The 19,218-nt window shown below is 44.2% G+C and overlaps 1 protein-coding gene across 3 annotated transcripts in view; it reads right to left on the reverse strand.

Moving 5' to 3' along the window:
* Positions 1 to 19,218, reverse strand: part of RFX8 (RFX family member 8, lacking RFX DNA binding domain) — a 62,972-nt gene that overhangs the window by 13,416 nt on the left and 30,338 nt on the right. For 2 of the 3 annotated variants that reach the window (XM_032840430.1, XM_032840431.1), the window contains exons 5-10: positions 11,848 to 11,911; positions 7,692 to 7,802; positions 7,030 to 7,107; positions 4,663 to 4,776; positions 3,704 to 3,854; positions 1,095 to 1,153 (exon numbers count right to left, since the gene is read on the reverse strand). In XM_032840430.1, coding sequence (XP_032696321.1) covers positions 1,095 to 1,153; positions 3,704 to 3,854; positions 4,663 to 4,776; positions 7,030 to 7,107; positions 7,692 to 7,802; positions 11,848 to 11,911 — 577 coding nt within the window. Of the gene's footprint in view, positions 1 to 1,094; positions 1,154 to 3,703; positions 3,855 to 4,662; positions 4,777 to 7,029; positions 7,108 to 7,691; positions 7,803 to 11,847; positions 11,912 to 19,218 lie in introns of those variants that run through there. The other variant, XM_032840432.1, reaches the window with a different exon arrangement.

The following is a 19,218-nucleotide window of genomic DNA, read 5'->3' on the forward strand; positions in this document are numbered from 1 at the left end:
CCTGGACGCCAGTGTTGACCAGCTCTGGAGGGGGACTGTGGGCACTCAGACACCGTCTCTGTCCTGCCCCCTTGCAGGCTCAGGCCATGGATTCAGCCCCTGGGAGCTGACTTCCTCAGCCATCCAACAGAGACACCCAATCCCCTCCATTTCTGGGATCCATGGACTGAGCAGTCAGTCGTCCTCAACCTCAGCCTCAGGAGCAGGCCCTGACGCTGCCTCCTCCATCTGACAGGGGAGGAGCCTGAGGGCACCTGGGGTGCTGAGCAAACTTTTGCAAGCCATCATGTTCAGAAAGAAGATTCAGAGCAGCGTGGCTCTAGAACCTGAGCTTGGTGCATGGGCTGGCCATCACCAGTGGACCCAATCAGGAATGAGAAAGGGCTGGAGATTGGGATGGGCTGTGAGCACAGGCAGGACACAAGCCTGGGAAATGTGAAGTCAAGGAGAGTTTTGTGCTGGGAGGACAGAGATGGTGAAGTGGAGGGCCCAGCAGCGCTCCTCCCGAGCTGGGACTGATTTGGAACAGATAGCAGTGTAAGTGCTGTCCTGATTTGGTGGCCACAGGATTTCAGAATTACAGAATCTTTCTTTCAGCCCTTCTCTGCCTTCCTTGAGCACTGAAGCTACATAAACAACCCAGGAGGGAAAAGGTCAGAGCTAAGAAACCTGGCAGGCCAGACACACGGAGTCCATGGGGCCACGCTCAGGGTGAAGGGCTGTCTGTCTGTTCTAGGCTCTGCCATGATGTCCTTTCACCTCTGACATTGGCTGGCCCTGGTCGGCTCTTATGTGGAGTCTTCTTCTGTAACTTTAGAACACTGACCTGCCTGTTGTGCTTCTTCCTCCTACGGGGAAAACCTTTCTGAGCGGGGGAGCAGTGGGGTTGGCTTCTAGCTGAGAGTTTTGGGCACACTATGCCTTCCCAGTTAGTGGCCAACAAGGTCCTCCTGTCTGTCCTCTGCTCTGTAAAGGGATAGACACGGGCTCCCTACAGAGAGAGCTACCATCTGCTCTTAGGGCATACTTGCCGCTTTCATTTTTTGCTTTAGGAAACTGCTTTGCTCCCTCCTGTCCTTTAGGCTGAAACCTACCTTTGCCATGTTGGAAAGGTATGTCTTCCTTCTTAGTCTTTTGACAAACACAGTCACTTCTGTTAAGAACAATACACGTGGCCATTATTAATACTGTAGCTTCAAGTTTTCTAAATAAATATTTTTATTTATTTATTTGACAGAGAGAGAGAGAGAGCACAAGCAGGGTGAGTGGCAGAGGGAGAGGGAGAAGCAGGCCCCCCACTGAGTAGGGAGCCCAGTGTGGGCCTGGATCTCGGGACCCTGGGATCATGCATGACCTGAGCCGAAGGCAGTTGCTTAACTGACTGAGCCACCCAGGTGTCCCTGTAGGTTCAAGTTCTTATGTATACAGTGGGAGAGGGGACGCACAGCATAGACATGACTCTTTCCCGAATGACTAGGAGATGCTGGCAAGGGCCACTTGACTAAAACCACTCCCCCCACCCCTCCATGCTGGAATGTGATGTACTCCCAGCCTCTGATGTGCCTGCTCAAAGGAGTTTAGGAATTTTGCCCAGGAATTTTGAGTTCCCCCAACAAGGTCATCTTTCCAGGGCTCTCCTCAGCAACTGACCCAAGGAGAGGCGCCCAGGTGGCTCAGTCAGTTGAGCATCCAGCTCTCGATTTCAGCTCAGGTCATGAGCTCAGGGTCCTGGGATCAGCCCCACATTGGACTCTGTGCTCAACGGGGAGACTGCTTCAGGATTTTTTCTCTCCTTCTATTCCTTCCCCCATGCTTGCTTGCTCTCTCTCAAATAAATGAATAAATCTTTAAAAAAGAAAAGTGATCCAAGAGAAGGAAAGGGTGAAAAGAGGAAACATAAAGAGAGTGTGTGAATTTATTCATCTGACAAATATTTATGAGGGACACTCGTGCAGTCTTTGCTCCGTAAATGTGTGCTGGGTGTTCGCCGGATTGTTGGAAAAAGGAGGGCAGCTGCTACCCTCTAGGGGCTCACCCTCTGAGGATGGGTCACCAGGAAGTGCAGACGCCTTCCCCAGAGCAGGGTAATTGCACGTGGCAGTGAGAACCACCTGGGGAAGAAGGAAGGAAGGGATGTGTGGGGGTGCAGAGGGGAGGGAGAGGTCTGTTTGGAAGAAGGTGTTAGGTGTGGCTTCATTTAGAGTGTGCAAGTTAGGAGTTAGGGAGGGGTGAGGGCTTGGCGGTGGAGGGGATTGGGGGTTGGGAATGGGACTGGCAGTCTAGGCAGAGACAGAAGCAGGAATAAAGGCCTTTTTGGAGACAACCTATCTTGCGTTGCTGGGGAGCACCAGTGCAGGGGGTGGAGGTTGGGACAAGGATGAGGCCAGAGACCAAGCTGTAAATGATTCTGTATAGTGAGTGAAAGCCCATGGATCAACCAGGCAGCAGGAGCCATGGAAGGTTTTAATGGGCCAGATCACTGTGTAGAGCCATCACCAGGGGTGGAGGGAAGTATGACCGAGGGGGTGAGGCTGGAGGCAGGATGATCAACTAGGAATCTCTGAAGTAGTCTCGGGAAGGGACCGAGGGAGACCAGGCTTGAGTGGTGAAGTCCCCACAGGAAGGCTGGAGTGCGGCTTTGTCTCCTCACTTCATGGACCCTCTGCCACAGCAAGTTCCAGACCTCACGCTCCCTGCAGCACCCTCTTTCTGCTGATTCTTGGCTGGCAGTCCCATAGCCCATGGTCCCTGCCTGGCCATGGGAAGATTCCCATTGTGAGTACTGAACACAGTAAGGGGTGCAGGGCTGGTGGGTTAAAATTAGAGCTGGTCCTAATCTGTGGGCACTCTGAGAAGACAGCAAAGAGCGTGCAAAGAAAGCAAGGCTCAGCCCTGAGCAAGCTGGCCCAGAAGAGGAGGGCTGGGTGGGGAGGACATTGAAGGCAGCTACAGGCAGTGGTGGAAAACCTCACAGAAGCAGGAGGGGGAAAGAGGTATTTCCAGGACCATAAACTATGTCTCGCACACGCAGGAGACTGCTGGCATTTAAGCTGCTGTAGGCCTTGAGGCGACTAGCAGCCTGGGGAATTTTAGTCTCCAGAGGCTACCACCAGGCAGCAAGATGAAAGGGAACATGTTCTAGAAAGTCAGTGTGGAGACTGAGACCACAGAAGTGTGAACGTCCCAGTGGTGCAAGAGGTGTGAAGAAGTTAAGGACAAGGGAGAATTTCTAAGAAGGGAGTGATATTCCTAGAAGCCTTGCTGGGAAGCCACACAGACACAAAGAAGCAGAAGAATATTGGAGCCAGAGCCCTGGTCAGTCCTGCTTACAGGGCCACGGAGCCCAAGGACTGTAGGTGGCCCTCAGGGGACTGGTTTGAGAAGGCGGGCTTTAGCCACTGGATGGATGCAATGCTGGCCACTCCCCTGCTTGGGCCACAGTCAACAGCACCTTTCCTGCACCTCTAACCCCCTGGGCCTGCCAGAAGCCCATGTTAGTATTTATAAGGGACAATGGATGGATTAGCAGAACCCAACACTGCACTCCAGAAAGGGCCGGCAGATTTGAACCAATCAGTCCTTATGGACTGCAGTTTAGCACAGGAGGAGAAGCGTTAAGCCACAGCTGAGGTGTCCTGCCTCAGTATGAAAGTTAGATCCTTCATCTACACTCACAGGCTTGATGTTTTTCATTGAAACCTACCTTTGAGTTTAGAGATCTGTACAAGGGCTGGAAAACCTTCCAAGGCATTAAGTAGCCACAGCTTAAATTTCTTACTGAATAACCGGACAGACTTCAGGTACTGAATAGAAACATCTTCCAAAAAGTCATGAAGGAGAACGTCCTCAATTCCCTGCAACAGAATTGTCAAGAGGTGGTAACTGCCGGCCACAGTAGACATCCTCTAGTTCTAAGTGGTCACGCTCAGCCGGGCCACAAACTCAGAGAGAAAGCTACCATGCAGCACTTGCCGCTGCTCAGTGTGTGGGTTGTGCAGCCAGAATGGGATTTTTTTTTCCAAAGATCTTCAAATATTGATAATTGATTCCAAATTTTCAGAAACACTCTTTTAGCCCATAGGAGGCAGATCAAACCCAACTACATAAGGGCGGAACCCAGACTCCAGCGTTCAACCTTTGTGTTAAACACGTCGAAGCTCTAGGTTGTTTCCTAAAAAATAATGAAGTAAGAGGTAAAGGTTCGTGACCAGATTCAGAACCACAGAAAGTATATATAACTGATCCTCCAAATAACAATAATCATTCTGGTGGTCGAGTGTTTAAAAAAAAAAAGCAGTGAGAAAACCTGGCACTTCTGTATATTCCAAAACAATTATTCCAGTTACTCATTTTAAAGATTTCTTTTGTTGAAGTTACCAGAGAAAGAACTTTGACTCAGTGCAGGGCTCACTAATCCCTGGAACCAGAGGTCACCGGGTGTACTGGCTTTTTCTTTCCACAAGGTGACTCTTGCTGAATTCATAAAGAAAAGCTGAGTTTTAGGGAAAGATCAAAAGGATCCGTCAACATCATGATTTACTCCTTAGAGGGCCTGAAGTTCCCGGAGCCTGCAGAACAGTAGGGCTGCAGTTCTAACCCCAGCATCTGGTAACAGCTTCTGGAAAGGACACAGACCGGCAAGGCAAGCAAAGGTCTTCCTACCTTGTATAGCTGCACATCGTAGCATTTAAAGAGCTGGCACACATCGGGCAATGTCATAAGCATGACTCTGTCTTGCTGCAGAGATTTCCAGAAGGAAGTGAGCAAGTCCTCCACCTGGTGAGGGAACAAAACCTACCTTCAAGAACTCATTTTGCACCTGGTGAGACCGATCTGCAGTTATATACTTAATCAGCCCCAAATGATAATGGGATGAATGTCAGTCCAGTTAACGTATAGCTCAGCCTATCAGCTTTTCCAAGTTGAGTTTTAGAAGTGTTCTTTCCAGTAACCCAGTGAGAACTGCCGTTCGGGTGGGAGGATGTAAATGGCATTTTTGAGTTTTCTAGAATGAAGGCTGCTTCTGACCACAAGGGGGCTCCTGTTGATTTGTAATAGGATGAGGATCTGGACACAGGGCATAGACCACAGATTAGAACAAATGTTCATTGACTGACTGATTCCCTCAATTATTTGTAAGCTCAGAAGGACATGTAACAGTATGTCATCAAAGAGGCCTCCTTGATAAGTTAGAATTCACCTAAGGACTGTGTGAGCAAAAGGGCACTGGTATCATTCTCCGTGGAGCCTTCTGCTGACCCCTTCTGTTGTGGAACAAAATGGTGGCTTCCTTACTTTTCTTTATGTTTGCCCATATCGACTCTTCAGACTCTATTATTGAACCAGGCGGCCAGTCTGAGACCCTTGCCTTTTCAGGATTTTTGCAGGCTCAGATATTTTGTGGCTTTGAAATACTGACACAGGACCCGCCAGTGACTCTAGGCAAGGAGCTATTCCTGTATACAGGCTGTCAAGGAAGTGACAGCCAGCTCTCGAAGGACCTGATGACGAGCCCATGATTTGAAATCCAGTTGTCGGGGCAGAAATTCTAGGGAAGACATCTCCAAAGAGGCTCACAGATATTGAACAAAAAATGCAATAGTGGTATAAACAGGATTATTTAATTCTTTTAACTTTGCAGCATGATTTTGGGGGTTGGTGGGTTTATGAATGAGGCAGCAACCACGGGCTCATTTCTGCTAACTCCCTCACCACCCTTGTCCAAAGTCATCCAATCCTGTGTGCATCTGCTTCAGAAATATTTCTCCCATTTGTCCATCTGTCTCTCTGATGTCATTGTCACTGCTCCAGACTTGACCCCTTGCCTCAGTTCTCACCTTGACTATGACAAAACCTCCTCATTGCCCTCTGCTCTGATTTGGCAATCTTGCATCACTGCTCCCCACCACCTTCTCAGTCAATCAGAATTCTTCACAGGGCATGAGGCCCTTTCTAGTACCAGACTACTTTCTCCACATCCCCTCTGGTTCTCTCCTTAAGAGATATTTACATCTAGTCATAGTGACCCTTCTGCCATGTCACGCCTGAGAACATCTTGCTGCTCTTGCCTACATCATTGGTTCTACCTGGAACTCCTTTCCTACTGCGGTTTTGAGTGTCTCTAAACTTCTGCTTTTCCACTGCAATCAATAGCATCATGGCTTCCCCTTGGTAGATTCTCAAAAAAAGATACTTTTGTTATTTTTCCTCCTGGCACCCAAAACAATCTAATCAAACTGCTGTTCTAGAACTTGCCACATTGTATCACATTTATCTTTTTTTTTTTTTTTGGCTTATATTGCTCCTTTTAGTACCAGATTATAACCTCTTAAGCCTTATGGAGAATACGTTCCTAGTTCCAGAAATGGTACTAGTCACAAGGTAAGAATTAAGTTAATGTTTGATGAGCAAATGAAGAACGTGTCTGCTTCACTATAATGCTTTACACTGAATAAGTACTAAATGAACTCAAGCTAAATAAATATTATCACCCAAAGTTGACGTACTTAGAATACTAAGTATATCAGAAAAGCTTTTATTTACATGTGTGCTTATTTCCCTGGATTTTCTACTACAAAATATAAAATTCAGAATGGTTAAAAGATTTGGTTGTGTTTTCCACAGCCAATTCTAAAATAAAACCCAGTCATTACAACACAGATGACCCTGCTTCAAAGTCTTGCTTCTTTTTTAGTTAACATGCATCAATAAAATAGCTCTTTAGCATTACTGAAAATTCTAAGGTAAATAATATTACCAGTATTTTATTCAAAATCAGCAGGAATTAGTTCTCAAAAAACAGCTGAATTATATTTGAAGCATAAGGTTATATTAGCACCTTGGAAAATTTTCAAATGATTAAACTGAATAAAAATATCACCTCAGATGTCACCTCAGTATCTATAAATAGGTGACTTCTAAGGACTACAGTGCAATGAATTCCCACTCGACATCCCTTGAGGGGGTCTTTTCAAGTAAAATGCTTAATAATAAGTCATAAATACTTGTATTTTATAGATAAAACCCTACCCTCTCAAGTTCTTGGTTCCTCACGTTTTGTAAAATATCTTGGCAATATTTGCAGTATTCATTGGCAAGAAAGGCCATCTAGGAAGATAGAGAAAATGATTTCAATTTTAAGGTCACTTCAAGAATGAACTGATCCTCAATGACCTCTCTAAGCTCTTAGTGGCTGCTACTTATGTTGTTGTGCTCTGAGAACAGTTGAGCTCTAACGGTGTTGTTTACTTATGTGGCGCAATGCATACACATCATTGGCCTAACATGGACATAGCTTCAATTTTGATGTCATAAGTCCAGGGTCTGTACCACCTACTAAAGAGGCCACCAATCTCTGACATCTTTCTCCCTAAACCTCAATTTCCCCCTTCATATTCCTTAGTCCCTGTTTCTAGAAAATCTGCCTATCTGTTCTCTGCTCTGTCATAGGGAAGCCCTCATTCTAGATGACACAGTGGTCCCAGGTAGAGCCTTTCTATAGGATGTGAGGGGAAGACCTGAATTTCCTGACTGCCACCAACCCCAGGAGGGAATGTTGGCGCTCACAGTTCTGGGAGAAGGCAAATATTACTCCATCTGGTTCAAATGATCACAGGCAAAATAAGAAGACATCTACTCCTCCGGGCATCAGAGGCATGAAAAGTTAGTTTCTCCCATATGTGCAAGCCTACCATTTTGTAGGAATACTTCTTTGCCAGTTCTTGCTCCCAGAAAGGACATCTCCTGAATTCAGACAAAGGGGATCCAACTGGGTCTGTCCTTATCGGAGAATGATTTTCACACTAGAAACCATTTACACATGGATTATCTCTTGAAAATAAAATGCATTTTCTTGCATATAAACCATGTAATAATCACATTACCATTACAGGTTAATGTTCTACGTAACCATCTATCCACATCTCTGGACATATTGATCCAAGCAACTTTTCCCCCTTACTTCATTCTAAAGGATATTAACTTTCCCCTATATTCTATAAACTCTGGTCATCAGGAAGCAGTTAGGACTGAATATATTACCCAAATGTGTCACTCTTGTGGTCATGTATTATATATGCTGTATAGTAACATGTGATAAAAATACTATCTATGAATAATTTAATACCACAAATACATTTATACAATCCTTGTCTATTTAACTGTCCCTCTGAAATAAAACCATATCCTATCTAGGTCATGATGCCTCTATTATAAAAATGGTTAGTTATATCAGAAATCCCAGGGCCTGACTACCAAGGAAAATGAAGAGCACAGACTTCAGGAGGACAAATTACAGAATGGTAAAACCTTTTCATCAAGGAGGAAAAAGGTAACATGGCAGGAAGTGAATTCAGCATTCCTTCCTGCTGTCCCCTTTGAGCAAGGGAAGGCAGGATCATGCCTGGTTGATTGCAGGATCTTGATTTTATTTTAAATGACTTCTTCAAGGTTTTCCAGAATGACTTTGGAATAATTTCCGTCTCAGTGGAGTAGGTAGGAATCATCCCTAGGAGTTGGAAATTGAGCTCGTGAAGCCTGCCATGTTGGATTGCCACAGGCATGAATATTCTCCTCTTCATTCTCTCTCCAACCCAATGGTTTGCTTTGTGATAGTACAGTTCCAAGATCAGTATTTCATCCTTTGGTCTTATATCCTCAGATCTCATATACTTAGAGCCTCACTGAGCTACTCACTTGTATCTTGCTTAGTAGATTGCTTATGCAGGTTTGCAGTATGTTCCTGTCTATAAGCCAGGTGAGTGCAGAGTGGCCTTCTGGACCTCCTGCACCCACCCTCCTGCACCCACCCTTATGGATAGGAGTGGCCCTCGGCCACCACCCCACAAGCTGCTACACACAATCGAGAACAGACACTGCCAGCTTCCTCATTCTCTCATGCTCCCTTGTTATCAACCCATATCACAGTGAGGATCAGGGCAACTTAGGAGGCATGGTCAATAGTCTTTTCAGCATCCTGAAATCTGTACTACTAAACTCTTTGTGGTCCTGAACCCCTTTGAGAATCTGATGAAAGCAATTGACCCTCTCCCTGGAAAAATGCACACTATGCACTTAATATTGTGAAGATACCAAGTTGAATTTCCTCTTACTGATATTTTTAGAATAAATAAATAGAGGCATGGGTGTCTAAATAAATACATAAAGTAGTTGCACAGAAAGGTGACATCTCAAAGGATGTCATTCCCAGTGGGTGCTGTTTGGCTCCTACTGGGTTGGCACTGGGTGTTATTCAACCCCTATTCCTCCCATTTTGGAACATTGGCTTCATTTAGAATCATGGGATGGCAACCCTTGTAGTGTGTGGATGTGGGTCATCAGGAAGGATGGGGCAGTTTCGTGGAGTTCACTGGCCTGACCATCCATCTTCTATTAGAGGAGCACTAAGGAATCATCCAGTCCAATTCTGGCTAGCTTCTCTTACCTACCACATCTTACCCTAACTACACCCCTTTCCTCCATAGCACACCCTGACCTCCTGTATTCATCAATGCTCCTGAGACTGATGTTGCTATGATCAAAGCCAGTGTTTCTCAAGTGTGGTCCTGAAACCACCTACATCAGAATCCCTGGGAGCACTTGGGGTTCATATCCCTAGGGCCCTAGTAGATCACACGAGGGCAGAAATCTGTCATTTTAATCAGCCTCCCAAGTGAGCCTTATGGACGATCCAGTCAAGAGCCAGAGTTCCAGGAAGACTGTTCTTTGTCTTGCTGCAGAAATCTCTACATTTCAACATGGCAAAAAAATCACAGTTCTACCTGTTCAATGTACTATGTACTATCATAGTAATGTACAACTATACATTACATACTATTGTAGTAATGTAAGAAATCATTATAAGGAAAATGTGAAAGTAATCAATTACTAAAAAAATAATAATAGAAAGCAAAGTTATGTGTTCCTGGAGTTAATTCTTTCCAGGCTCTTCCTATGAAAAGATTTTTTCTTTCAGGAAAAAAAATTGTTTTAAAATCACAAATTGAAATCTTTCCTTTACAATATAAACAATCAGAACTCTAAAGTGAAGTATGTTATAGAAACACTGAAGTTGGGATTTCTGCAGAAGGCATTCAGGAAAGAATCAGAGGGATTCCCATTCTGGAGAAATAATTCAGCAAAATGACAAAGAAAAAAGTGGGAAATTCATCTAGATTTCCTAGGTATATCAAATGCAGTTTGGGATTTTCAATAGTTCCAAAAAATGACATTGTAAGCTTCAGTGAGAACGTACTGTGTGTCACACCCTAGAGATAAATTGGGGGACCCTCTTGTCAATATCTGACCCTCTAGGCATTATCTGCCTCCCCTATCAATTCTCCTGGATGCTATTGGTCCTTCCTGCATCCTTGATGACACTGGTCCCTCAGTTATCACCCCCAAAGCAAATGTATCCTGTCACTCTCCTGCTAAAGATGCCTCAATGGTGGCCTGTAGTCTCTACCAGTCTTCTGTATAGGTGAAATGCAAATTCTCAACCTGGCATAGACAGGCTCTCTACCCACCTGGAGTCTATGGCCCCCCCAAACCCTCACCTCTTCCTCCTCACTGCCTGCACACCTCCCAGCATGAATGTAAACTATGCCCTCAAGAAGAATGCTTCCTAAAAGAAGATCCAAGTGACCCCTCCAGGATCAGCTAAAGTACATGGTGGCAGGCAGAATAATGACCACCAAAGATGTCCACATCCTAACCCTTGGAACCTTAGATGGTGAGAGGGACTTTGCACATGTGATTAAGGTTAAGGACCTTGAGATGGGGAGATTATCTGGATCATCCAGGTAGCCCCCATGTAATCACCAGGGTGCTTAGCAGTGGGGATCCCTTCCCAGCTGCAAAGAACCTGAGGGGTGGTGGTGTGAGAAAGACTCAGCCTGCCTTTGCTGGCTTTGAAGACTGAGGAAGTGTCCATGGGCCAAGGAACAGGGGCAGCTGCACAAGCTATACGATAAGAAATGGATTCTCCCCCTCCATCCCCCAGAAAGACTGTAGGGAACACTTTGATCTTTCCCTGGTGAGAGCCATGCCAGACCGTGACTTCCAGAACTGTAAGAAAATATGTTTGTGTTTTAAGCCACTAAATTGTGTTAATTCTTTATAGTAGCAATAGTAAATGAACACAGGCCACCTCTTCCATGAAACCTTCCCTAATCACTCTGACCCACTACAACCTTTCTCCTCCAATCACACTTTGGACTTCGCAATCTACCTACAGCCTACCCTGCCCATTCCACAGCACACTAGTTATTTCATGTTTATCTTAGTTTCTCAACCCTGAAACTGTATTCTACTCAAGTACAGAGAGTAGGCTTTTTGTGTTTTTACTTTTCTTTCACACCTCATTCAGTCCCCAGGAGTGCAGGTCACAAAAAAAGTTTTCGAAAAGTCATTCATTCAATGACGCCTATCAACAAGACAGTGTCAAAGTACTACTACCATGTCATCTTGGCCAACTTCAGTGAAATTCAATGTGTGATGTCATAGATTAGCTATTGATAGTTCTGGTGTCCTAATTCAAAGAGCTATTATAGCTGTAATATGGAGACATTTTCACACAAATTCATTGCTAACAACCTATACATCATTCTTAATGATAGCAAAATAAACACAAACAGCTGCTGTACAGTAAACAGTAAGCTCCTTGAGGACATCTGTCCCGGCATTGTGTGTGGCACTCTGTGGATAATGAACAACCCTGGTCAAAAGAGTGAGTGGTTAAGGATCATATATAATAAGAACATTAAGCACAGGAAAACAGTTGTAGTTGATCAAGCAATTATTGAATATTGCAGGGTCTATTATAGTAAATCTATTTTATTCCATACTCACTGTTCCTTCTTGTTGGATAATGCTGTTATAATTAGCAGATTTTTCAAATCCAATGATGTCTCCACTGTGACAGAACAGATAACAGAGAAATAATTTTAGTAAGCCACCTGTTTCTGAGCGCAAGTATGAAGTGTTCTTCTTTTTCTTTTTTTCTTTTATTTTCTTTCTCTTTTTTTGCATCAAGTTTACATACATGGGGTACAACTTTTATTTCAAAACTCTCCTCCAGGTTTCTATACATAACTGGTGATTAGCACCTGCTTGGAGTTAAAAAAAATCAATTTCTGTAACTGTAACCATATATTTCTTTTGAAGGGTTTATTTCCCTTAGAAGTAAAGTTATGATGTCACCATGGGTAGAACTTGCTCCTGATAGAAAAGAAAAATTATGGAAATTAGGTCTTTCACTTTCTGATTTGGGGTTTTTAAAATGATCAGTTCAGAAAAGATAATATCCTCTGATGTATGTAACACAGCACCTTCACAGAACAAGGAAATGGAGAATAATGAGATGTACATTGCATTTCTCAGGTTCATACCTTATAGTGAAGACAGTTGTATGTCATGGAGAACATTCAGTCCTCTCCATGCGGTGTGGGATAATTTCCCTTTAATGCTGGGTATTTGAGACACTGGGAGCCCAGGGACGACCCTCTTTGCACAGGAAATGTGTATTTTCTGGATGCCAGAAGAAATGGCATTTCCTTCCCAGTTCTCCCACCATCCCCAGAGCTGTAGCTGCTCTGTCCACTCTAAGTCAATACATATCTTTACACCTGATTGTTTCAACTTACATAAACATACAAAGAGGAAGGCAGTAGACTAGTGCTCTGCTTCTGGAAGCAAGGCAATCGTCTTCAAGGTAGGAAGACCTGGGAGGAGGTCAGAGTCCAGGGGCATAGGGGAGATGGAGGTCAATGGCTTTCATCTCACACAGGCAGAGACTACAGCCCCTCCCATTTTCTCCAAATCCCCAGTAGCTCTCCTAAAGGTTTGTTTCTGTTCAGTCTCCAACCCAAGTTTTGGGAAACTGGGCAGAATACTTCACAACATTTCCACATAATATTCTATTTCAAAATAGGGCAAATAGATTTAGGGTCTGGATGCGAAACTACCAGAAAACCACCCTCTTCACCTTCCATTAAGAGTTATCACAATGGGAATTGCACTTTGGAGTGCTCAATAACAAGAGAGTTTCAGAACATAGGATCTGGTCAACCTCCCCTCCACATAGCATGATGGATTAATGAATGATGAAAGGAGACCTGTAGGTGAAGAATTTGAGATATCTTGGAATTCCACTTGTCATATCTCAAGGATTTCTTGGGTAGGTGTGGACAATGATGGTTTCTCCAGGTAAAATTTGTAAGGTGCCCATTGCCACACAGGTTCTGGGACATTGCCTCAAGACCAACAAACAATAAATAGAACACTGGATAAAACCTAGAGTGAAAGAAGACAGGAGAGGGGCACCTGGGTGGCTCAGTCAGTTAAGCATCTGCCTTTGGCTCAGGTCATGATCCGAGAGTCCTAGGGTTGAGTCCTGCCTCAGGCTCCCTCCTCAATGGGGAGTCTGCTTCTCCCTCTGCCCCTCCCCACTGCTTGTGCTGTCTCACTCCCTCTCAAATAAAAAAATAAAATAAAATAAAATATCTTTAAATAAAAGGAAAAAAGACAGAAGAAAATGTCAGAAATGAAAGTTCACTGAGTAAAGGGATGATAGAAGAGGAATTTAAATAAAAATATATAGTCATCAGCCTTTAAGAGATGTTCTAAAAATCACTTGTGAGGCCTTTTCTCAACTAAATTGGAAAAAGAGCAATTTCTCTACAGTTCTATATTGTGTTAATATGCTACTCCTAATATATTTTCTTTGGGAAATGAATGCAAGACCATGGTATGAATATATTAAGCCCCATCCATCCATCCATCCATCCATCCATTCATCTATCCAACCATCTGCCATTGCCTCATCAAATATTTACTGCATGCCTACTATGTCAGGCATTGCACTAGGCCTTGGGGGATATAACTGTGATCATGATGGACAGTCTGTTCTCACAGAGATGACAATCCATAAAAAAGATGTCACATAAATAACTGCAAAGACATTGCATGGGAGTTAAGACAGTTGAAGTATAGGGTGTTAGGGAATATATGTTGGGGGGAGCAGGCTATCCCCTTGTTAGTTTGACAGTTTACATGCCCGTATATCAGCAGCTTGATAAACTCAGGAGGGTGTCAATTGTGATTAGTTAGCCCCTCTGTTTGGTACTTATTACAAGACTGTACTTGGATAGCACTTACTAAACTCTTTTGATGATGACAGCAATCTTCATGGGATATTCCTTTAGCTACTTAGAAACAGAAGTCTGGAAGCTATGAGGTTTGGTTTTTGACTTAAAAGAACAAGGGAAACCCTCTGCCTTATTGTTCAGCCACTCTGCCCCAACCCTGATTCTGGTAGCTTTGCAAGACAATCAGTTGAGAGCAATACTCTTAATTATTTAGGATTTGTAATTGCAACTCCCAAGTGCCTACCACGTGTTCAATGTGGTATATGAGTTTAATTCAACAGCCATTGAAAGGAGGGGTGGGTTACCCTCCTCACTGTTAAAAGGAGGCTGAAAGCGAACCCCATGCCACATAGAGGTCTTTGTGTGTCAGACTAGGGGACACAATCCTATTATTCTCACTGGGATGTTATTTTATTTTTATAGCATTTATTTATTTGACAGACAGAGATCACAAGTAAGCAGAGAGGCAAGCAGTGGCGGGTGGGGGAGGGGAGCAGGCTCCCCGCTGAGCAGAGAGTCCAACGTGGGGCTCAATCCCAAGATCCTGAGATCATGACCTGAGCCGAAGGCAGAGGCTTAACCCACTGAGCCACCCAGGCGCCCCTCTTTTCATAGCATATAAATGGGGGATTTTGTTCTTTGAAACAACAGTGACAGGAAAAATAAAATCTCCTCTTTAAAGACAGATGTTAACAAAAGTGTCTATCTCCTTCTGGTCAGAGGGTGATACCTCACTTGTTCAAAAGAATGGCAAGGCTGCCTCTTCTAACCTTTGGGATCACTTAATTCAGGTCAATGGCTCATAACATGGGCCTGGGCTCAGTGCAATCCTATCTATTTATTTAAAAAATTACCTAGTCTCCAAGGCCCCCTTCAAGCAAAGATGCATGAAAGTATGCACCAGTTAGTGAGAGAGAAAGAGGCAGTATCACAGCCGGGCTACAAAGCTGGTGAGCAGAAGATCAGTGATGGAGACCAGACTTGTGGCAAGAGAGGGATCCATGGAGGCCCAGGTCAGGGGCACTGGCACCCAGAGGATCTGGCCAAGTAGGCCAAATGGGCACTGCCTTGGCCCCATGCTTTAATCTTTTTTTTTAAGATTTTATTTATTTATTTGACAGAGAGAGATCACAAGTAGGCAGAGAGGCAGGCAGAGAGAGAGGAGGAAGCAGGCTCTCCGCGGAGCAGAGAGCCCGATGCGGGGCTCGATCCCAGGACCCTGGGATCATGACCTGAGCCAAAGGCAGAGGCTTTAACCCACTGAGCCACCCAGGCGCCCCACCCCGTGCTTTAATCTTAAGACAAGGCTGGGCTGAGCTAGAAAGGGAGACTATGGTAGACATGTGGGGTCTACCACTCAAGAGGAGGGGTAACAAGGGTAGGGAGGCCAAAGCAGCATTGGAGGTGATGGTCCAGCTCTTGGGGTACCAGTCAGGATGGCCTCGTGTTCTAGGGGTCACTGCCACTGCATCACTTCCTGTGTGCGTTTCTGACTCAGTCCTTTGCGACATTTATTAGATTGTGGTCAAAAGCATAGTCATTGCTGAAATATGGTTCTAATAAAACCACACCAACATCCAGAGCCAGCCTTGCCATGAACGAAGGGCTTCCAGTCCAAGAGGTCTCCTTCCACCATTCCCTGAGGCCTCAGATGCTTCAATGGTGCCAAATCATGGGGGAAGCCCATGATTCAGAAAGGACCCCAAGTCAAGTCTGCCCAGTGAAGTCACTTGTGTTCCTGGTAAACTGTCTTCTCAGCTCCTGCTCCACAGGGTACAAGCCAGCCCAGGCCCAGGATGTCAGGATTTAACCACTAGGAATTGGGAGGGGCCAGGAGGTACTGCAAAGAGTCCCCTGGAAATGGAGGGAGAGAGACCTGGGATGAAGGAAGGCTCAGAATTCACACAGTACAATAGAGAATCTCGAGCAGATGCCATGCTAAGCACAGAGCTGGACATAGGCTCCATCTCACAACCTTCAGATCATGACCTGGGCTGAAATCAAGAGCTAGGCACTTAACTAACTGAGCTACCCAGGCACCCCATTTCTTTAGTTAGATTTTATGATCAGTTTGGCTAAAGAAGGATCCGGTATGAACAGGGCTGAGACGTGATTATATGGCACATAACTCACCTTTTTTTTTCTTCCATAAAATCTTTCAAATGCACTGTTAGCTTAATATGCTTCTTGGCATTTGGCTTTCTTTTAGTCTAACTACAATTTGCATTCACATTCTTAGGTTTTGACATCATTTGTCATTAATCCAGGCTTTCATTTACATCATTTTGGCCTCTTAATTTGTCCTCTCAAATCACCCAATAGCAGGGAAACAACTTGAAGCAATTACAAAGGTAAGAGGATAAAAATGTAATAAAACCTAATTTGTGGACCATACTTGTTTGGTGTCCAATTGCAGAGCAAAGATGCTTCGTCTTCCAATCATTAAGGGACCTAATTTCAATTTTTACTCAAAGCACATGAATAATTATGTTTCAGTTTGATTAGGAGAAGATGAACTTAACTTGATGAATATTTTTATAACTGAAATTAAAATCATAAATGTATGTAGTCATTTAAGGACGTGTGTAATTAAGATTGCAAAAGAAGCTTTCTTTGGTATAATTTTGCTCCTACTAATGATATTAATCACTACAATCCACTGAGCATTTATTTGTTGCTAACTGCTTTACTTTGTATTACCTAAATTCTTCCAACAATCCATGAGGTAGGTAGATAATAATTATTATCTCCACTTTATATATTGGAAAAGAGAAACAACTCAAAGATCGAGAGACCCAGCTCTGACTCAGAGCCTCATCTCTATTACCCATTCTACTATTCTATCTTGCAAGATGTATACGTAGGATAAAAAATAGTATACTTGAGAAGGACAAAGTAAGACATAAGGTATTGAAACTTAGAAAAGAACTACCTTATTTTTAAAACTGGTTTGCTGAGTGTTGTTTGTGGATTAGTCATATTCTGCATGGGGGACTGCTGCTTTTTATACTGCTTAACTGTACCCTGACCCATTAGATTTTATGAACAACTTAATTGCAAAATGATGACTGCAGGGAACACCGTGGGAAATGCTGAGAGACTAACTCATTCATGTTCGCCCTCTTGAAGTAAAACTCAGCAACCAGAAGTCAAGCTTCACCGGCAGACAGCAAATAACACGTTGCCTTGTAGTGCTGGCACTAGCTGGAGCTGGAAGAGTGAGGGAGGTTTTGAGCAAATTGGATTGTCCAGTGTTTGTGAGCTTAGGAGCATTACCTGCTTTTAAATTCTTTTCTAAACAAGGGTGCAGTCTGGGGTATAATTCTCCACATGTATGTTTCTTGAGCTGCTAGACAGCAACCAGGTAATGTGTATTTTTTTAACCTTAACAAGTTCTAACCAGCCTTGAAAACTATAGGGTGGACAGGGCCAAAAAGCGGGTTGCAACTTGGACACCTTATTAGTGCCTCAGAGTTAGGCCCTCTGGGCTCCTCAGAACCAGGAGGGCTCAGCCCCTGCCGGGTGCCATGGCTCCACAAACAGAAGGAGAAGACGCCCTTCCTGGGTCTGGAAAAAGACTCTGAAGGAACTGTTGGTGTTCTCTCTGACATCATTAGGTCTGTGGCGCCCACAATTGCCAGGCTGACAGCTCCCTGTGAACTCATTCTTCTTAAGGGGGGTCTGGTCTGAAAGATGAACCCTTTGCCTTTCTGCTTTGTAGGCACAACTAGCCAGCTGTGGACCCACAGCCCCAGATTCGGTAGGCTCAGGGCCCACTGAGGCAGCCCCCTGAGCTCATGAGCTGGCAGAAGAACAAAGGACTGAAGAACAAAGGCATGGAATGTTGAAGGCACAATTTTAGAAGTTTTTTAAAGGCTTTTAATATCCTAAGTTGGAAATGCTGGGTGGGAGAGAGAGAAAGAGGTGGAGAGAGGGAGATTGTTGTTGGGGGAGGAATGAGGGCAAGGGTTAGTTTCCATATTTCCTGAGAGAAACATGAGACTCTCTACAATTGATTTCAGAACTTACTTTAGGTAGAATGGGGATTCATCTATTTGCAAAATGACAAAAAAATTTTCCTTGGAACACAGTAACGGGGATTTTTCCTCAGAGGCAGAGCATAACAGTGAATTCGGCACAATAATACACACACTCTCCCTCCATTCCCAGCTTCTCCCCAGACAATAATAAAGCATTTTATACTCTGGCCTCAATTCTTCAGTGAGTTTCTAGGTCAGCAATTATACCCAGGTCCAAGTCTCAATCTGGTTGCCAGCTAAACAGGATTGGAATCTGAGGAGGCCTATTGCCTGTAAAATTATGTTACCCCGGAGAGGGGAGCCAAAGGGAAAACGTTCTGGATTTTGTGAAGGGGTTCTTTTCATATGGTGCACACTGCATATTTATAGTTTTTTTTTTTTTCCAAAAAAAAAAAAAAGCCTAAAATTTTTCATTTGCTTTGAAAATCAAACCTTGGTCTCTCCTTGGTTCAGGGCAGATGCTGCCTCAGCAATTTTGAGAGAAATTCAGCACCACCCCCACTCCAGCCCAGTGCAAGCAAATACCATTGAGACGTGGGACTCCTGATTCACTCCTTGGCCACCTGTTCAGGTGGCCAGTGAAGGGGATCATCAGTGCTGCTGTCCCTGGCTCTGGATCCTGTCTTCCTGCTGCTTCTGCTTGAGTGAAGGGTAGGGTGGGATGGATGATGGATGATGTCAGAGACCTGGGCATCAGAACTTCTGTATTGATGAGCTTTATTGGAGCCATATTGGAAGAGCAATATGGAGGAAAGATGGAGGAGATAGGGGCTCATATTGAGACTAGATTTATTTTAATTAGATTATGCTTCTTTGTAGTGCTTGGCGGTGGTGGTGAAGAGGCAGCAAAGTCCCCCAAAGCCACCCCTTTTCTACCAAACCTGGCTCCTTGCCAAATCTCTAATGCTGATGCTCTTATTGGTGTTGCCATGTCTTTCCTTAACACAAGGTCCTAGGGGAGCAAAAGACAGAGTACCCTTGAACAGCAAGCACACTGCTCAATAACTCAGAGGGTTGTTGCTGGGAATGGAATA

This window comes from Lontra canadensis, unplaced genomic scaffold (assembly GCF_010015895.1).
Source record: "Lontra canadensis isolate GAN:19392208 unplaced genomic scaffold, GSC_riverotter_1.0 scaffold112, whole genome shotgun sequence".
Classification (NCBI taxonomy): domain Eukaryota; kingdom Metazoa; phylum Chordata; class Mammalia; order Carnivora; family Mustelidae; genus Lontra; species Lontra canadensis.